Raw genomic sequence first — 20,746 nt, 5'->3', positions numbered from 1 at the left:
CGGCGGCCAGTGACGTCACTAACGCGCCGGCGTCAGCTGTGGTTTGTGCGCCGCCGTACGCGTGACCGGTGGTAGTGTAGGTGGTCATGGCGAATCGCAGAGCTCTGCACTTCGTGTTCAAAGTGGGAAACCGCTTCGAGACGGCGTGTTTCTATCGCGATGTCCTGGGGATGAAGGTGCAGGCGGGGCGGAGAGGGGCTGGAGCTCGAGGGGGGTGCGAGTGACTGAACCCCACCTGGCCGAGGGAGGAGAAAGGGGTGCGATGTGAATTTCACTGCGAATTCGGGTGTCGGACCTTAGCCCCAGGACTTCCCATTATCTCTGTGGTTTTCAGGTTCAGGAAGCATCACGAATTGCGGCTTGGGTTAGATGGACTTTGAAAGGGGGCTCACACTTACTAGTTGCCGACTGTGTGCGCACACAGGTCCTTTCAGTTTAAGTTGTTTAACGAATGTTTATTCCTGTCTTTGCGAAGTTTCCAGTCTGTGAGAAAGACAGTAAATAAAAGGTTACGTAATACTCTTCCAGTAAACAATGACTCTTCTGATTTGGAGCCTTTTGGTTTTAGATACCAGCATAATTCAGAGCTCTACTTTTCTTGGGGCTGGTTTGAATGGATCACTCACTCTGTCTAGGTGAACGATCCAGCTTGTCTCAGAAGTGTGAAATCAGAATCCATTCTCCTTTCCAACACCTAGAAGTGGCATCTCCCCAGCTGTGATTCTGCAGAGATCACCTGGGTGGCAAGCACAGGTGGAAGCTGTTGGAAGGCTCCTGCTACGGAGGGACTTTAGATGTTGTCAACTGAAGGAAAAATTAACAACCTAAGATTTTTGAGTTAATTTTTATTTGGGGACCTTCCTAAGGACTCTAGTGTGGAAGACAGCCTCTCGATAGCTCTGAGGAACTGATCTGAAGAGGCAAGGGAGGAGCTAGAAGGTATATGAGATTTTTGCTTGAAGATGGGGAAGAACCCAAAACCATGTAGGAACATCAAAAGATTACTACTAAGCACAGAAATAGGCAGCTCAAGTTAATGGTTTTAGTGCTTTTCTGTGCGTGGCAAGATGGGTTCTGAGTACCTTGAAATTTTTCCTTAGAAATGTATCTTAAATGTCTAGGACCAGAATCCAAAAGCAGAGAATGCTTCTTGTTATTTTTCCATCCTGAATTCCCCTCAGGGTGTGCTGTTGGTGAGCAACTGCATTAGCTGATGGTTTGATCCTTGTTGAAATGGAATTGCAGGCAACATTGTTTACAATGTGCAAGAGTAAGACTTAATGTAGAGACACTGCAGAGTACAAAGGGAATTACCTAAATTCATCAATCATTTAAAGAATATCACCTATTTCATGGTTCTGTTTTGGGCTTTGGTGACAAAGATGAAAATGACCCTGTTATCTGTCCTCAGTTAAGATCCTGGTTTGGTGGGAATTGTATTTGTACTTTGCAGATGGTAATGGAAGTTAAAATGTGGTGATAGAAAACCACAAAACTCTCCCTTAAAGTGTTTCCTCATTGATTAAAGGGTGGTTGTAAAGATTAAGTGTTATTATATATGTAGTATTTGACATGTGGTTTGTATTATGTAAGTATTAGCTATCATTATTATAAAAGTACAAGAGGAGAGATTTAACTCTGACCTGGGTCCTCAGGAAATAATTCATAGAGACCTTGTACTTGAGTTGACCCCTAAAGATAGGATTTCCACAGACCTAGATTATAGATCTGAACAGCTAATGCACAAGTAAGATATGTTTGGGAAACGTAACTAGATTTACGTGCCTTTAGCTTAGATTACTTAGTTGAAGTTGAGGAGATGGGATACCAGGACAAATAGCTTGGAACTGCTTCTTATAGTATCTTGAATAATATGCTAAGGAATTTGGATTTTATGTCATAGTAAATGGGGAGCTATCTTACATTTTGGAACAGGGCAGTGATGTGATGAGAGCTGTGCTTTAGGGGCTTAATTTTATGGTGGCTTTAAGGAAAGATCAATAAGGATGATTTCCAGTAGTCTGTGAGAGGTGTGATGAGAGCTTGAACTGCAGCAGTAGCTGTAGGGCTCAAAAAGGAAAATGGAAACTGACACATTGAGATCATACTGTGTAGTAGGCTCTGTGTCAAATGCTTTAATAAATTATCTATTTTCATAAGATATTAGACTCAGACCCTAATATGTTGTTCTCAGAGTTATGCAACTGAAACCATTTGATGTCATTTTGGGGTGCTCCAGTGAGCTCCCAGTACCCTAGTCCTTTATGTCTCTATGCAGGAAGAATTCAACCAGAGGCAAAGTGATAGATAAGAAGCAATTTATTAGAATAGGATGCTTGTGAAGTTTACAAGCAGGCAGGGAAGGGATACCATGCCCCAAGAACTCAGTGGGCTACAGTTTTATAATCAAAGGAAAACTGGGGAGGGAGAGAACTTTGTGTTTCTTGGGTAGACATCATGCTTCCATCATCAGCTCCTCCTCCAGGTTGGGCAAGGGGGTTTCTTGTCTCTAGGTGGTCAAGCTAGGTCCACAAATTATTATTTCTTATGTGTGCAGAGAGCGAGTCCTTGGGATCTTTAACTTACTGAGCTTACTGGGCAGAATGTGGCTCTTGTGCCACCAGTGTTTTATTGTTGGGGGCATATCTTGTGCTTCTGTGGCATGGCTTTGTTACTGAGCAAGCCTGCCTGGTTTTGTGGTTACACAAACCTGCTTTCTTGAGTAATCATTTACAGGGTCTCCCATATTTTTTCTACCTACAGTCCCCTACTGGGATTCACTATTGAATCAACTACTTTGTCCCTTTACTCTGTCCCTATCACAACTAAGTGAAGGCCACGCTTTTTTTTTAACTGCACATTACCGCTTCCTGATGTAAGTACATTTCACAGCTTTGCTTGGCTGCCTGACCCTTGCTATCAAGCTGTTCCTTTTTTTCCGGCCGTGCTGGGTCTTCATTGCTGCCTGGGCTCTTCCCTGGTTGTAGCGAGTGGGGACTGCTTTAGCTGCGGCACCATGGCTCCTCGTGTCGCAGAGCACGGGCCTCGGTAGTTGCAGCTCCCGGGCTCTAGAGCACAGGCTCAGTAGGTGGGGCCCAAGGGCTTAATTGCTCAGCAACATGTGGGATCTTTCTGCACCAGGGATCAAAACTGTATCTTCTGCACTGCGGGCGGATTCTTTACCACTGAGCCACCAGGGAAGCCCAGCATCAAGCCACGCTCCCTTACCTCATTTTCTAGCCTGGGAAGTATATCCAGCTCGTCATCTTCTGTTCATCTTAAATGTAAAAGCCTGCAAATGATAATGTCTGTGTTTTGACATTTTAGTTTGTGCTAAATATGTGGTGTGCAGTATGAAGAAAACTTTACCATTTATTCTAATTCCCTTACCAGATTCTTCGGCATGAGGAATTCCAGGACGGCTGCAAAGCTGCCTGTAATGGGTATGACACTTTGTTTCTTAACATTTCCTTAAGGTTTGAATACCCCTGGAGAATAGAAAGCAGTTTCTCAAAGCAGGTAGAAGGCAGCAGCGGAAATTAAGGAGGCAATAAAAAACAGAAATAAGAAATTAGGGAGGCAGCTTCAGGGTCACAAAGAAATGTATTCTGTGGATGAAGCAATGTCTTATCGAGTATCTCTTAGTTGAACTCAGTAGTCATGGCCTGAAATTCCAAGGCCTGATGGGAGTTGCATGCTTGTTGACAAATATGCAAAACATAAGTTAAGGTCAGGTGGGAGAACTGTCCCTACAGGATGCAGCTCCCTGCTTTCAAGGAAAGGTAGATGAGTCTTTCCCTCAAGTAAGTGCCAGACGGGTGGTCCTGGGAGCCTCTGTTGACGGGGCCGTCACGTCCTTACAGGTACTTGGAGGGCCAGAGGGGACTGCCCACTTCTTGTTCCAATAGCTCTCTGAGAGCGGCCTGAAGCAGATTTTTGTCTGTGATCACTGGGTTGGATTTTTTTTTTTTTCTTTTCACTTTTCTAGGCCTTATGATGGGAAATGGAGTAAAACAATGGTGGGGTATGGACCTGAGGATGATCACTTTGTCACAGAGCTGACTTACAATTACGGCATCGGCAGCTACCAGCTTGGCAATGACTTCCTGGTAAATATCATTTTGTTCTAGCCAGTTTTTGGCTTTATGTTTGAGAGGTCACTGAGACAGCTGTAGATAATGATGACTAACTGAATTGATGACTTTGGGCATGGTTTAGTAATCAGTTTCATGATTTCTATTTAAAAAAGAACTAAACTGGGGTGGGGTGTGGGAGGGAGGCTCACGAGGAGGGGATCTAGGTATACAGTTAGCTGATTCATGTTGCACAGCAGAAGCTTAACACAATGTGGTGAAGCAGTTATATTCCAATTTAAAAAATAATGATAATAAATAAAAATGTATTGAATATTAAAAAAAATAAAAAAGAACAAAACCAAAAAACCTGCTTGGGCATCTTGTCTCCAAGCTGGCTTCAGGATGAAATGTGTTCTCCCAGCATTTAGAAATCAAGTTTGAGATGTAGAGACAGCTTTGAAGGAGACAGGCCTCCCCTTGGGGAATGGCTGAACCGTGAGAGGTGGAGGGGCCAGAGTCATTGGTTCATCAGATTCCCAGCACCATCCAGAGAAATGTTTTCTCTCTAGTGGACAGTTGTGATTGGTTCAGGCGATTACAGTCAATCCCAGCCACAGAAAAATCTGACAAGGTTTTAAGGATAAAAAAATGGCATTGCATACACTGTATTCATTCATTCAGGACCTCAAGTTATTGTGCATCTATTATAGTAACAGTATTGAAACCACTGGGTGTTGTTCAGGGGGCTCTGAAGAGCTCTGGTGCCATAGTCTTTTATGACTCAGCACAGAAAAGAATTCAACTCCAGCTAAAGTGATAGATAAGCGATTTATTAGAACAGGATGCTTGTGAGGCTTACAAGTGGGCAGGCAAGAGATGCCATGTCCCAAGAACTTGGTGGGCTACAGTTTTATAATCAAAGAAAAAGTGTAGAAGGAGAGAATTTTGTGTTTCTTGAGTAGACATCATGCTCCCATCATCAGCTCCTCCTCCAGGTTGGGCAGGGCAGTTTTCTTATCCCTACATGGTCAAGCTAGGTCCACAAATTACTGGTTTTTTTTTTTTTTGTATGCAGAGATCTTGTCCTAGGGATCATTAACTGACTGAGCGCGCTGGTCAGGATGTGGGTCTCGTGCCACCATTGTCTTATTCTTTGAGGGCATGTCCCACACTTCAGTTGCATGGTTTTGTTACTAAGCAAGTCCTGCCTGGTTTTGTGGTTAAGCTCACTTGCTTCCTTGAGTAATCATTAGCTTACAGGGGTCTCCCATATTTTTTTCTCCTTACAGTCCCGTAGTGGGATTCACTGTTTAATCACCTACTTTGTCCCTTTAGTCTGTCCTATCTGTATCTACCACTTGCTAATCAGTTACTGCGAGATACAGTGTCACTGGGCCCAGATACACAGCTGGAGTGGAGTAATTCGTTCTGACTCAGGATCTGCCCAGGAAATCTACCTCATGTTATTTTGGTCATTTGCTCTCATTATTCCTGTTAACTCATTCATTAACTCATTGACACATTAAAATAAAGGTAACTAGATGGAAGTTTGTACAAGGGTCTGATATCTGCAAAAGTGTTTTGTAAATGGAAAGGATGGCTCAGACTTAATATATTTCTGTTTCTTTTTCTCACTCTCCGTGCCACTGACTAATTCATCTAACATATTTCTTGTGACTTGCTCTATGGCATATCCCTTGTTAGATGCTGGGATACAGTAGAGAGTGGAGCATGTTTCCTGGCCTAAGGAGCTCCCTGTCTGATGGGGGAAACAAGTAAAGAGACAACAGGAATACAGTGTGACAAGTCTCAGATTGGAGTAGGAAGAGGGGGATGTGGAAACACACAGGAGGAATCTCCAGCCTGTTCTCTGATGGGTGAGAGTTCAGGGAAGGCTTCCTGGAGGAGACATGCGAGCCAGGTGAGGGAGACGTGCACAGGCCTGGAGGTGAGGGGGAGCCTGGCGCTCAGAGAACTGTGAGTCGAGCAGTCTGACTGGAGCTTAGTGTGTGGAGGAGAGAGAGGGTAGAGTTGAGGCTGGAGGAGTACCCTGGGGACGCATCATATCAGGACACTTAGTTGTCCTTCTAAAAGCAGAGTGGAGCCATTTTTAAGCAGGAGCATAACACAGAATTTGCAGTATCCAAGAACCCCTGGCTAGAGCAGGGAGGTTGGGTTGGCAGGGAGCGAGACTGAAAGGAAGGCAGCCAGCCCAAAGGTTATACAGTGACAGCAGTGGGAGGGAGAGTAGATGGATTTGAGAGAGGTCAGAGATAGCAGTCGTAGGATTTGGTGCTTCAGTGCATGTGAGCATCTCTGTGTTTCTTCTTATCTTTCTATTTATGCTCCAAATTTAAATCAGGCAGAGAAAAAAGGGGAAAACCAACTTGGTGCCATGAACCAAGGAGAGGGGGCCCACAGACTGACAGACGATAAATAATAAATTTGAATGAATGAATGAATAAATAAATAACCTAATATTGTTTTAAATATGATCATTGCAATGGGCAAAGAACGGAGAGAGAAAAGGAGCTTTGGGGTAGGTACGAATGACCAGTTTCGAGTAGGGTGTCGAGAGTAGCTTTTCGTGAGAAGGTGACATTTGAACAAAGGCTTGAAGAGGATAGGAGTTAGCTGTGTGAGTGTCTCAGGGAAGAGCATTTCAGCTAGAAAACAGCCAGTGCAAAAGCCCTCAAACAGCATGTTTGAGAAAATGCGTAGAGGACGGTAGAGAGGGGTAAAGGGGGAGGAGATGGGCTCAGAAATGACCTGGGTCAGGGGCGAGGCTGCCCTGGCGACTCAGGGGTAAGGCGTCCACCTGGCAGTGCAGAAGATGCAGTTTCGATCCCGGCCCAGGAAGATCCCACATGTCTTGGAGCAGCCAAACCCGCGTGCCACAGACGTTGAGCTTGCACCCTAGAGCCTGGGAGCTGCGACTACCAAACCCACGTTCTGCAACTGCTGACACCCGCCCACCCCAGAGCCCGTGCTTTGCAACAAGAGAAGCCACCGCAGTGAGGAGTCCTCACACCACGTCTAGAGAGGAACCCCTGCTCCCCACACTAGAGAGAAACTCTCATGGCAACAAAGACCCAACACAGCCAAAAATAAAAAATGACCTGGGTCAGATCGTCTTGGCCCTTTTAGGCCATTGTAAGCCATCCCAGGGTAAAATGAAGAGCCATCAAGGGTTTTAAGCGGAAGAATGACAACATGGGATTGCCGTCTTGAGGGCAGACAGTAGGGTGGGTTTCAGAATGTTTACTCCAGTCGCAGAGTGGCTGATGGATTAACAAGACTGAAGGCAGAGGCTGATCTACCATCCAAGCTAGAAATGAGGCGAGATATATTGGAAGGCATAGTGTACATTCTTAGGTATTTTGATTACACTTAAATAAAGGATGCCTTGATAGTTGTTTATATTTTTTGGTTTTAAAAGTAAAAAGCAAAAAAGTTTAATTAGGTAGCTGGCAAGCCAAGGATAAGATCAAGATTTCTCTGACCAGATCTTGAAAATGAGGGGGAATTTTCTCTGTTAGTGAAAGTGAAAGTCGCTCAGTCGTGTCTGACTACTCTTTGCGACCCCATGGAATTCACAGTCCATGGAATTCTCCAGGCCAGGATGCTGGAGTGTGTAGCCTTTCCCATCTCCAGAATATCTTCCCAACCCAGGGATCGAACCCAGGTCTCCCACATTGCAGGTGGATTCTTTACGAGCTGAGCCACAAGGGAAGCCTGATTTTTGTTATTCAATGGGTCTAATTTCTCTGGCATTTGAATTTCTGGCCAACCATCCACAATGTTTGGAATCTTTGTGGGAGAAAAATGTCCAAGACTGACTTCAAAATTAGCAGAAAGTTTTGAATGCTGCTTAAGTCTTAGGTGTTTGACATAAAGGCAGCGGGGTTTTACCCCATTGCCTTCTAAAGGAGATCTGTTGCGGTTATGCTCTCGGATGATTATCTTCTGTCATTTGTCCTAGGGTATCACGGTGGCTTCCAGGCAAGCTGTCAGCAACGCTAGGAAGCTGAAGTGGCCGCTCGGTGAAATGGGAGGTGGTGTGTTTGAAACCAAAGCCCCTGGAGGATATAAGTTCTATTTGCAGGACTGTAGTCCACCTCAGTCAGGTAATTATATCTGGACTGACAAAAGCCCTCTGTCTAAAGGCATCTGGAGGAAGGAGAGAGGGAGCTTGACTTCCGTCTCCTGTGGAGTCTCCATGTTGACATGACTTGTCTTTCCCAAGCCAGTGTTGTTACTTGTCCTCTAAGAAATTATATGCTCGTGTCAAAACTTCAGCGCATCCCTATCAGTGTTCTGGACTGGTTCGGTTCTACTGGTAACTTGTCGATGTAGGATACTTTCAGCTGCAAATATCAGAAAACCTACCTCTAGGTTGAATGGTTAAAAAAAATGTCTTAGTTCATAGAGCAGGTGTTGTCTTGGTCGGAGAGACTTCAGGGTTTGTTGATCCAGCAGCTCAGCAACAGCATCCAAAACCCAGATTGATCTCTCTACCCTCTTGTCCTCAGGGGTCCCCTTCTCCCCTTCACGGTGGTAGGGTGACTGCCAGTAGCATTTGGGGCTACCCGCCCGCACACTCTCATCTGGTAGGAGAAAGAGAAACTGACTTCCTGTGGCTCTTCATTAAAAGCGCAGCAAAACTTTCCTAGAATCTTCTAGCAAACTTCCTGGTCAGAGTCGACTCACATACCCTGCTCCTGAACCAGTCATAGGCAGGCAAGAGAAGCAGATTTATCCTTAGACCAGTTAGTCGTCTCCTCTGGCTGAGGACAGTTTTCCAGATTACAGTGCTGGTTCTCAGTGAGTACAGGTGAGTGAGGTGAGGAGCCCACCACGCTGACCCCCACAGTGAGCAGGAGAGAAACTGCGCTACATTTCAAGTACCTCAGAGGCATCCTCATGCATCATACGTGTATTGCTGAAAATTCTGCTACCTGCTTTGCCAGAAAGAACCAAAAGCAAGAAAAGGAAAAGAAAAAAAAGCTGGTGAATAGCAGGGGCACTTGTGCCAGCCATTCCCTCCATGAGCACAAGCCCCAAAGTGGAGACCTTCTCTTCCCCCACGCTGGTCTGCCTCAGGTCCCAGATGCCCCTCAGACTGAGTCTGATGGTTGTGACTAATGTTACATGCTTTTCATCCAGAGCTCAGAAGAAGAAAGGGCAACGATTCCAGTGTGGGAGGTTAGACTGGTGCTGTGGGACTTACTGAGAGATGGTATTTTGGAACTTCCCAGGTGATGTAAGGGATTTCCATGACTATTTTTATTGATAGGTGATTGGTGCTTGAAATACTAACTTTGATATCTAACTCCTGCCATGAATTTCGCAGTACACTTTTTCCATAGTCTTCATGATACTTCAGTGTGTAAAATAATGGTGGGCCCCAGAGGCCTGAGATGTTTTCGTTCTTTGCGGTGATAACACCGTGGGAGCCTTAATCTCTGGTTGGTAGTATAGTCAGGTCTCTCAGTCTGGGTAGTGTCCATCCTTGGAATGAATCACTCTTGTGTAGTCACTCCCACTGCAACTATTCCTGTCCCTGCATCCCTTCAGGGTGTGAGTCAGTTGGGATTTGTTGATTTCTCAATGAATGGGGAACACTTAAATCTGCCAGGGAGAGGTTCCTGTGACAGACACCTTGCTTTAGTCATGGTATTGCTAGTCTAGCACACAGGCTAAGGCAGTGAAAATGGAAGAAAACTACACTGAGTTTACCACAGTCAGATGTAGGCTTGGAACAGCTCTTCCAAAAGTCACTTTACAAGATAGAAGTTTCCAGTAATATTAAGCGTTTTAATATAACTGTTATTCTTTTTTACAAAAATACAGATTTTTTTTTCTCCCTAGACATACAGGCAGAAAGAAGAAAACAGATAACCACTGTTAACATTTTAGAGTATATCCTTCCAACTTTTTGATCCAAAGAACTAATTACATAATCGGATACATACGGGATTCTACTGTGTGACATCATAGGAAGAGAAACAGTTGTCTGTTGTTAGAAATTCACTTTGTCCCTGGTGTCTCGTTGTCATGAGCAACTCTGTGATGAGTGTCTTTGGTGAAAGCCCTTCACACATCCACAATTATTTCCTTAATTGCTGAAAATGGGATTGTTCTTTCAAAAGCAGGGGACATATTTTAGACACATTCTGTCAAAATTGTTGCCCAGAAATATTACTAATTTACACTCTGCCATTATGGTTTTTCCCATTGCACTGTAATAGTTAACTCTGTAAACTTTTTTAAATCATTTGCCAATTAGATAACAAAATGTTTTATTTGAATTCTAACTTTGTGAGGTTAAATGTGCTTTTGCATGTTCCTCCTTTTGCTTATTTTTCTAGGATGGGCATCTTTTTCCTATTAATGTTGAAAGGTGACTTAAATATTAAGGACTTCTTGCTCATTTTTGTTGTTAAAAAAGATGTTTCCTACTTTGTAGTTTAGTCTTTAATTTTGATTGTAATTCTTGTTTTGGTTGTTGTGTACAAGTTTTCCATTTTGTATGATTAACCTAGCACATTTTCTTCTTCATGATCTTTCTATCTTTGATGTCAGATTAAAAAAAGATCTTTCTCTATCCCAAAATTGTTTAAATAATCACCTATTTCGAGTATTTTCATGGTTTCATTCTTTCAACTTAACCCTGTAACCCATCAGGAATGTGTTTTGCTGTCTAGTTTAAAGGTGTCACTTCTTTCCACCGTAAGAAGCCAGTTATCTTAATGCCGTTTATTTAACAGTGCCCTTTCATACTGACCTAAAATCCCTTTCTTATCATAAACTAAATTCTTAAATGTACCTGAGCCGGTTCCATTCCTTTGCACTGCCCTGTCCATTTCTGCTGTTTTGTTACCTTACAGATCCTGTATTAAAAGTAACTCTAGCAGTGTCTGACCTTCAGAAGTCCTTGAACTACTGGTCTAATCTACTGGGAATGAAAATTTATGAAGAAGATGAGAAGAAACAGAGGGCTTTGCTGGGCTATGCTGATAACCAGGTGAACGATCTTAGAAAGAAATAATCTGTTACTTTAGGTTTGACTTATAAATGAGGTTGACATGAAGGTTATTCACATAGTTTCTTCATAGTAATTCAGTATTTAGAACAGAAAGGAGAAAATAAAAACTGCCAGGAAACTCACCACCCAGATGTTACCTTTATTTATATTTGGAGATATATCCTTTCAGGAGTGGATTTGTTTAGTCAGAGGAGATGTAGGCAAGACTTAATGCAGTGATGATCATCTATTTTCCTCTTTTTTTAAAAAAAAAAGTAACATTTGAGCATGATATAGTCCTTGTACTTTGACCCAGCAAGTCTACTAAGAATTTATTTCATAGACGTACTCATCCTACATGTGCACAAAGGAGTGTGTACAAGTTTATCTCTGTGGCGTTATTTGTAACAGCAAGATATAACCTAGGGAATCCCTGGTGGTCCACTAGTTAGGACTCCACGCTTTCACTGCTGAGGGCCTGGGTTCAGTTTCTGGTAGGGGAACTAAAGCCTGCAAGTGGCCCGGTGTGGAGAAAAAAAAAAAAAAGAAAGAAAGAAATAGCCTAAATGCTCCAAGGATTCAGTAGTTGAGTGATTTATGGTTCATGCATAGAATGGACTACTAAAGCAGCCATCAAAAAATGGGTCTTTATGTGCTGAGATGGCAACGTTAATTAGAGAAAAACAAAGGAAAGAATAATATATAAATTATGTTACCATTTGTATGAAAAAAAATAATAAAGGATATATGCCTGTGCTGTGTATCTAGAAGGATACACAGGAAACTGCTGATTGGTTGCCAGTGGAGTGACAGTAGGAGGGAGACTTAGAATTTACTTTATTTCTTTATCCTGGTTTGAATTGTCTGGTTTTTTTTAATCACGAGACCTGTTCTGAAAAATAAACCCACTTTCTCATGTCTTTTCAGTGTAAGCTGGAGCTGCGGGCCATCCCGGGGAAAGTTGATCATGCAACAGGTTTTGGACGCATTGCCTTTTCTTGCCCTCAGAAAGAGGTAATGTTTGGTACCAGGTCTTCTGTTGAAACTCTGTGACTCGTGACTTCCAAGAGCTAGGAACCCTGGCCCACCCTGCTCCAGGTTCATGCTCGTTGTGGCTTTGGTATGAAGTTCAGCAGTTGTCTCTAGAGCAGCTGAGATAATAGAAATCAAACAGGTGGTGCTAGGGTTCTCTCTGGTTGACCTGAGAGTCCTCCAGGGCTGCCGGGGACCACGGCCCCAGCATGGTGTGGCACCCCTTGCTCACTGTGCCTTTTTGTTTTCCTCAAGTTGTCAGACTTAGAAGACTTGATGAAAAGGGAGAACCAGAAGATTCTGACTCCCCTGGTGAGTCTGGACACTCCAGGGAAGGCGACCGTGCAAGTGATCATTTTGGCCGACCCTGTAAGTATCACCCAGGAAGGGGACAGGCTGCCCCCAGGGTTTTCTTCTGAGGTGTCTCTCTGCCAAATTTCTTTTCTGTCTTGGTGTAGGATGGACATGAAATTTGCTTTGTGGGGGATGAAGCATTTCGAGAACTCTCAAAGGTGGATCCAGAGGGAAACAAATTATTGGATGACGTGAGTCTCATTTCTAAATTCCTGTCCCCTTTGGCCAAAGGGGATAATGTGTATGGAGAAGGGCAGTTCTTACTTTCAGAACTCTGTCATTTTGCTGTTGGGGTGACTTGAGCCAGAGACTTGTGTCAACTTCATGACCACCTATGTGACTCTTGGCGCGGTGCAGCATCTGCGCCTTCCCTCCCTTCGGGCTGCCTTGAGGAAACCACTGCTGCTAAATACATCACTGTTCTGCTCAGAGACCGGAAGTGCCCGACCGCCATCCATTCTCACTGTCTTAGCCCCTTGGTCATATCTTCTCCATTCTACAGCATCGTCCTCTTCCTTCCTGGCGAATTATTCTCACCAGCGCACAAACGATCTCCAATATCTTGAAAAACTCTTTATTCACCCCATATCCATTCTCCAGGTTCCTTCTAAAAATCTCCCTGCACGCCATTTCTACTTCTTTGTGTGTGTGTGTGTGTGTGTGTGTTTACTGTCTAATTTTGTCAGGATAGTGATTGATGGAGTAAGTCATCCCTTTTTAATGAAAGAAATACAGAAGCTAGTTGTTTGCAGGTGGTGAGAAGGGCGGGGTGAGGGACAGCAGAAGAAACTTCATTGGAGTTGTTTTCTGAGGCAGAGCGGGTATTTTGCTTTCAGAATATGAGAAGGAAAACAGAAGAAGTACATCAGATTGTGCCTCATAGTGACAAGGCTCCTGAGGAGGGGAGTGAGGGCTGCCACTCCAGATGAAGCTGTGTGGCCTGGGGATCTCAGCACAGATTCCCAGCATCTCTGAACCCAGATTTCCTGCCTGCAAAATGGAGGAGACAGTCACAGATTTCTTTGGCCATGAATGCTATTATCTCATAGTTGGTTTGTTGTTTTTTTTTTTTTTTATTGAAGTATAGTTGATTCATAATGTTGTGTTAATTTCTTTGGTACCATTTCTACTTCTTGCCTTCCATTCACATTTCACTCTGTCTCGCACTGGCTCCTATCACACAGTGAAACGCTCGCGTTGACATCATCAGTGACCTCCCTCTTGCCAAATCCAGTGACTGCTTTCCATCCTCATCAGACATGATCTAGCAGCCTTCGAAGCCATTGTGTAGTGTCGTTCCCCAGCTTCCCGCTCATAACCTCGTAGGTAGGCGGTGCTCGGTGAATGCGTTGCTGCTGCTGAAAGGAATGAATCCACCAGTCCTGGTTTCACTTAGTATCTATGTGACTGACCTTAAGAAATTTACTTCAAGTCTCTAAACTGCAGTTTTCTTATACAGAAATGCGAGGAAATAAGGTTATCCGCCTCCCAGGATTGTGTGGTTTATAGTGCTTGGCAAACTCCTGACATAATAACGGACACTCAGTTGAGGTTTGTCAAAGCCAGAAACGTACAGAAGCTTTAGTGTTTCTAAACGTTACCACGAAGGAAAAACAGAATCTCCGGCCTCTCAGTTGCCAGACTGGCTAGACTGTTCTTGCTGTTTCATCACTGACCGACTTCCTCATCTCTCTTCTCCCTTGATGTTGGAGACTCTGCCATCTTCCTGTCTGTCTGACGGCTCCCCTCAGCCACAGGCACCTTTTTCTGTGACTGGTCCTGAAGTGATGTTGCCCACGGTCCCACTCTGGCTGTCTTTTACTCTCCTCGTACATTCTTTCTTTTCTCTGAGAAGTTACCTGCTCCTCTGGTTATCTCTGCTCTGAGCTTCAGCCATCATCTGTTCTAGTCTTCTTAATTTCTAGTTCCCACTCCCCTCTAAGCTCTAAACGGGCGTTTTTGATTGTTGTTACTAAGGTAAAGAATACATTGAACTTAAGTGTACAGAAATTTGGTGTTTATGTTGATAAATTTTGATACTTTCATAAACTCATATTCACTACTCAAAATATAGAGCATTTTCATCATTATAGAAAGTTCTCTTATGTCCGTTTTTAGCTTCCAATTCCTCCTCCCAGCAGCAACTACTGTTCTGATTTCTGTCATACTGGCTTTGTCTATCCTTAGACTTCATATAAATGGAATGGCTTCTTTCAATAACATTTTTGAGATTCCTCCATGTAATTGCACATTCCAGAGTTCTCTTTTTTTCCTTTTGCTGAGTTTTGTGGATGTAGTAATCTGCTTATCCATTCTTCAGTGGTGGACATTGGAATTTTTTTCCAGATTTTTATCTATTATAAGGAAGACTGCTATGAACAGTCTCATGTGACTCTTTTGATGGACTTATGTTTCATTTCTCTTGCGTAAATGTGAGGGGAGGAGAATTGCTTTTACTTTCTAAGAAGCTGCCAGTTGTCCAAAGTGACTGAATATTTTAAACTATCGGTCGTGTATGTATAGAAGAGTTCCAGCTGTTCTAAATCCTCACCAGCATTTGTGTGTTCTCTTTTTGTCTATTTCTTGCCATAATTTTATTTTTAATTATTGTTCAGTCACTAAGTTGTGTCCGACTGTTTGAGACCGTGTGGACTGTGGCACTCCAAGCTCCTCTGTCCTCCACTATCTCCTGGAATTTGCTCAGATTTTTGTCCATTGAGTTGGTGATGCTATGATTAAAAATTCCAAATATACACAAAAGAGAACAACAAATCCCTATGTGATTATCACCCATCAACTCTGCCATAATTTTTCATCATTCCTTTCCACCCCACTTTTTTTGGCAGTGGAGATGTTTGTTGGAGAATTTTAAGGCAAATTTCAGATGCCATGTCATTTCAACCATAAATACTTATGTGTTTTACACATTTTAAGTTAAGGAATTTTCTTGTATACCACAGCGACATCATCACACTTCAAAAATCAACAATGTGGGACTTACCTGGTGGTCCAGTGGTTAAGACTCCATGCTTCTGATACAAGGTACATGGGTTTGATCCTTGGTCCAGGAACTAAGATCCCCCATGCCACATGGCATGGCCAAAAAAAATCAACAATATATCCTTAATGTCACCTAAAATCCAGTTATTAAATTTTCCCTGGCCATCTAAAAATGGTTTTATATATTAATTTGTCCCATGTATTTTGTTTGTTTCTTTACTGCTCTGTGTATTTTTTAATTGGTTTTAATATGATTGGACTATATCAATATGAATAACTTACCTGATCCATTGAGTTTCATGAAAAACCAGCCAGTAGACACACCAATGATGTATTTTACATTTTAGCCATTCTCTAACCTCTAAATATGAATTTATTTTCACTCTGTGTGTCTTTGCTTACATTATTTTATTATCCTAGAATGTCCTTTTTCTCATTTGAATATTTGCATATTTTTCAAGGTCCATTTAAATCCACATTTTAAAAAAATTTGACTCTTTCTTATCGATGGGTTGGACTTCTGGATACGAGTCATTTGTTAGGTAATCTGTAAAGATGAGCACTTTTCCCATTCAGTGGTTTGCCTGTTTATTTTCTTATAGAGTCTTTTGAAGAGAAGACATTTCTTTCCATCCAGTTTATCAACTCTTCCTTTCATGCCTCGTGCTTTTTGGGCCACACTAGTGTTACAGCCAAAGAACCTCTAACCTGGACAAACCATGAACAGTACAACTCCACATGCCTGTAACTTACTTTGTCTTACTTCAGATCCATTCTTCGTTAATATTATAGAAAAACAAAAGTTACTATTTATTAAGCATCTCCTATATTGACCTGTTCTTAAGTGCCTTACCTATATTCTGTAACTCTTACCATAATTTGCAAGGTGGATAGCATTCCCCTTTGAGATAAGGAAACTGAGTTTCAAAAGAATAAGTCACTCAATATTATACATTCCACAAGTTAGCAGGGCAGGGGCCCAAAGAGAGGTCTTTCCGGTTTCAAAGGCAGTTCTTTTTTCCTCTTTTGTACTCTGCTTCCTTCCCTGGTAGTTACTGTATATCTATTATCACAGTTGTTTAAGCTAGAATCCTCAAAGCCAGTTTTTCTTTTAACATTTAATACGCTTTTTTTAAAGCATTTCTTTGTTTGGCTGTGTCGTGCGGTGCATGGACTCTAATTGGTGGTGTGTGGGCTTCAGGAGTTGCGGTGCACAGGCTTAGTTGCCCCCGGGCATGTGGGATCTTGGCTCCCTGGCCAGGGATTGAACCTGTGTCCCCTGCATTGCAAGGCAGATTCTTAACCACTGGTCCACCAGGGAAGTCCCTAATATGCTTTTTCTTTTACAGTACTTTTAGATTTACACACAGAGCCATTTCTGAATACTGTTGTTCCTCACCACTACATTCTCTTAGCAACAAGTCACCAAGAGCTGAGAGTTCTCCCTGGGAAATCCTCTGTCTACTTCTCTTTTGAAAAGGCTCTCATTTTCACCTCCAAATACTGCACAAACCTCCTCCCAGCTTCTAGTTAATCTCTGATGCCAGCAGTAGGCTTTCTAAAGTATAAATCCAATAAGTTAAAAAAAAAAAAACTGTTAAATCTTCTGATGGCCCTTTGTTGCCTCCAAGATAAGCTCAGAGCTCTGACAGAGCACGTGATGCTCCGGGCCACCGTGTGTGCTGCCTCCCCCCCGCTCACCTCCTTTCAGTCCCACTGAACCACTTATATTAACCAAGGTAGATCTCCAGCCTCCGCCCAAGGGCTGCTTTCCGTTCTCCCCTCCCCACTTACTCCGCTCATCCTGCAAAACTCAGAAGCTTTCTTGGGTTTTTCACACCAGTTTGTTGTTTTTCCCTACTTTCAGTGGCTCCTAGAAGACAGAAACATCTGTGTCTTTGGGATATGGGGAGGTTTTGGTCTTTTTTGGCATAGTTTTGATTTTTAAATTCACCAATGTATTTTTAAAATGCGTTTAAAAATCAGAAACACACAAAACAAATAAGACCTTTTATTTTCATCAAGGGCTTCCCAGGTGGCTCAGTGGTAAAGAATCTGCCTGCCAATGTAGGAGATGCAGGTTCAATCCCTGAGTTGGGAAGATCCCCTGGAAGAGGACATGGCAACCCACTCCAGTATTCTTGCCTGGAGAATCCCATGAGCAGAGGAGCCTGGTGGACTGAAGTCCATGGGGTTGCAAAGAGTCAGACATGACTTAGCGACTGAGTGTGTATTTTCATTGAAATGAAAAATCAGATAGTACTAAGATTCTATATAAATGCAGTGATGCCATCTCTGAGTCCCACTGCCCATGGCAGCCACTCTCAGCTTCACTGTTTCTTCATGTTCAGTTGCAGACAACATCTTTTGACTTCCTGAAGTAGATGAATGATTTTACACTAGTTCTCCAGCCAGCTAGTTACTCGTTTCCCCTGGTCTGATATCACGGTTTTGTGGTCCTGTTATACACCAGGACACACACGCACACACATCTACCTGCAAAAGAGCTGTTTCCATACCTGAACCCTCAACTATTTCATGTGCTCCTCAAAGCGTCAGACTTGATCTCTGCTGCCACACCTGAACCCAGCATAATACCTGCCTCATAATGAAAACTGGCATTTTTAAAGGTACAGTTGTCACTTAGTATCCACAGGGATGGGTTCCAGGACCCACCGGGAATACCAGAATCCTAGGATGCTCAAGTCCCATAGTCAGCCCTCCATATCTGCAGACACAGAACCCGTGGAAACAGAGGCCTAACTGTGATTCAGTTCTTGAATGTATTTCCCTTCCAAACAGCTAATTAGCTTACACTTGGTTATATTGGACCCGGCATTTTAGGAGACTTCTGTTGTAAACCCTGCTTCCTGCCAACTCCCCTGCCCCCTTCTAAGACCTCAACTCCATGGACTAATACAATAAAAGGACTCTGGTGGAACCAAAGCATACTGTTTCTTAACAAAGCTTTTTTTAGTTAAGCGGCCCCAAATGAAATAGTACCAACATCAGTGAAATAGGAAGAAGGTGTGGGAAAAGGAATCAGTTCCAAGCTCATGACTAAAATGTCAGAATAACTTTTCACATTTGGTCTCATGATTAGGCTGAGTCTCCTGATCACTAAAGATTCTTGAGAGGGGGCTTCCCTGGTAGTCCAGTGCTGAAGACTCCGTGCTTCCGCTGCAGGGAAGCGTGAGTTCGATGTGCAGTGGGGGAACTAAGATCCTATGTGCTATGTGGCACAGTCAAATAAAAATAAAGATTTCTTGGGAGCCTACCGAGATGCTAAGAGTGCCAGCACTTTCTGTTCCAAAGAGCCCACAGCCTGGTGTGCTCGGCCTTGCTCTCCAGCCAGCCGTCAGCCACACTTCCTGGCTGCAGGCTCTGCCCTTTACTCTGCAAAGTGAGAACTGACAAGCAATTGCTCGATACCCAACAGCAACCTCTGTCAAAGTAAACACAAGACTCTACTGAGTGAACATCTTGTAATTATTAATTTCTTGATTGTGGGCAGTGAGGTACGAAGTAGATCGTTAAGTTTTATTTTCTGGATTGAGACTTAAGTAATTCCAATTTCGTTTCTACAGGCAATTGCAGGAGATAAAAGTGATGAATGGTTTGCGGCACAAAAGAAACCAAAGGCGACAGGTTAACCGCAGACATCACATGCAGCAAGCGTCGGTGATTTTTGGCCGGCACCCGTGAGGCCTGCCTCGTGTGATGATGCTCTCACAGCTTGCTGGTTCCTGTACAGGCAGAGAGGCTGGGGTGGTGACGATGCGTGTATTTTAATCTCTAAAAGCTCTGATATATTTTAGAAAATCCTATCATCATCAGTTCATTTAAAGAACTCTTGCTGTCATCTGTGCTGTCACTGCACAGGTACAGTCTGCATGTAACTCTATTAGATCAGTAATAAATTCTTCTCCAGGCTGGGACAGCTGTGTGGAATATGACCTTTGATGGAGGGTTGAGGGAATTTTGATAAGCATGTAGGTTTAATGAGAACAACCAAATCCAGATAAATCCAAATCAGTTACTTATAGCAGGAGTCCTTCCAGGACCTGGAGACAGTATGCTTTTCTAATGTCTTACTCTGGCAGGCCTTGACATAGAAAAACTTGTAAAGAAATTTCGTGCCTTGAACCAAAACATTTGGTTAACATTCCGATATTCCTTGCTTTAAATTTTTTAGTCAGAAAAAAACAGAAGGATGTAATGTGTAATGTTGCTACATGCCTGGCTCTGTGTTAGTTTCTCTCTTTCTCTCTCTCTATATATATGTATATCTTTTTGCTTTTAATCCTCTTAAGAGACCATGTTAGATTTCTTAGAGATGGATTAGATGATTTCTTCAGTATGAAAAACTTTTAAAATATTTTCTTGTTTTCTTTTTGATTCTGCAGAACAAATCACTTTTTATCACTGGAAACAAGTTGTGCATTTTTATTATGAAATGTTTTTTGGAAATTGTGCTTCTGAAGTCAAGCTGTTACAACCAATTTGTAAGAATCATTATTTAAACGTGGTGGTCAGTTTCACACTTTAGGGAAGAAACTAAGGAGATTGGAAAGGACTGACTCAGAAGTTACCAGTTCCTGCACAATATACATGAAATTACTTGTAAATCATAGCCTCTAAAACCAATTGTGAGTTTCAATGCAAACCAAACTGTTCCTCCTGTCCTCAATTGGTTCACCTTTTTCCTATGCATAGGGAAATTATTATCTGAATTTTGAGTAATCAAGTAAATGCCTCATCTGTCTTCTTTAGACTATGATTCATTCTCAGATTTTTTGTTGGATTATTAAGTAATTCTTGATGGTTCTCTCTAGTAATACTGTTTTCCTGAAAAGAAACTATACTTTTCCCAGTGTGTTAGACTGCTTTGTTGTAGCTTTCTGTTTTGCAAGGCATGTGGCATCTTTGTTCTCTGACAAGGATGGAACTCACGCCCCCTGCAGTGGAAGTATGCGGTCTTAGCCCCTGGACCGCTAGGGAAGTTCCTGACGTGGCCTTCTAAGATTGTTATAGTAAAACAAGTGGTTTATGTAAGTACTAAACAGGTGGTAGATTCCTCTTTATCTTACCCCAATTTTTTCTCTTGAATGTTGAGCTCTGCACAAGAGAACTGAATGCTGTTTAGCTGTCTGGGACATTTTAGCCTTATGATATCAGCCCTCTTTTATTTCTCTCATTGCCTGTCTTTTTCCTTTGTTGCAGTCTTTAATATTTTATTCATGCTAAAACCATTTAC

General features: G+C 42.7%; 1 protein-coding gene across 4 annotated transcripts; it reads left to right on the top strand.

Moving 5' to 3' along the window:
- Window positions 1-63: 63 nt before the first annotated feature.
- Window positions 64-19,427, top strand: GLOD4 (glyoxalase domain containing 4). Of its 4 annotated transcripts, none has more exons than XM_086359850.1 (10): window positions 64-176; window positions 2,764-2,875; window positions 3,394-3,443; window positions 3,989-4,109; window positions 8,059-8,203; window positions 10,967-11,103; window positions 12,031-12,117; window positions 12,391-12,504; window positions 12,594-12,680; window positions 19,077-19,427. In XM_086359850.1, exons 4-10 carry the CDS (start codon window positions 4,017-4,019, stop codon window positions 19,140-19,142), a joined length of 729 nt encoding a protein of 242 aa, XP_086215976.1. In that variant the 5' UTR covers window positions 64-176; window positions 2,764-2,875; window positions 3,394-3,443; window positions 3,989-4,016; the 3' UTR covers window positions 19,143-19,427. The 4 variants fall into 4 exon arrangements, with proteins under 4 accessions (XP_086215976.1, XP_086215978.1, XP_086215974.1 ...); XM_086359852.1 differs by lacking the exon at window positions 19,077-19,427 and adding an exon at window positions 15,450-15,876; XM_086359848.1 differs by lacking the exon at window positions 2,764-2,875.
- Window positions 19,428-20,746: the final 1,319 nt, after the last annotated feature.

Source organism: Bos grunniens, chromosome 19 (genome assembly GCF_055505025.1).
Source record: "Bos grunniens cultivar Pamir isolate PY7600 chromosome 19, Bosgru_T2T1.0, whole genome shotgun sequence".
Lineage (NCBI taxonomy): Eukaryota > Metazoa > Chordata > Mammalia > Artiodactyla > Bovidae > Bos > Bos grunniens.
The sequence above is the reverse complement of the archived record's forward strand: the minus strand, read 5'-3'. Positions and strand labels throughout refer to the sequence as shown.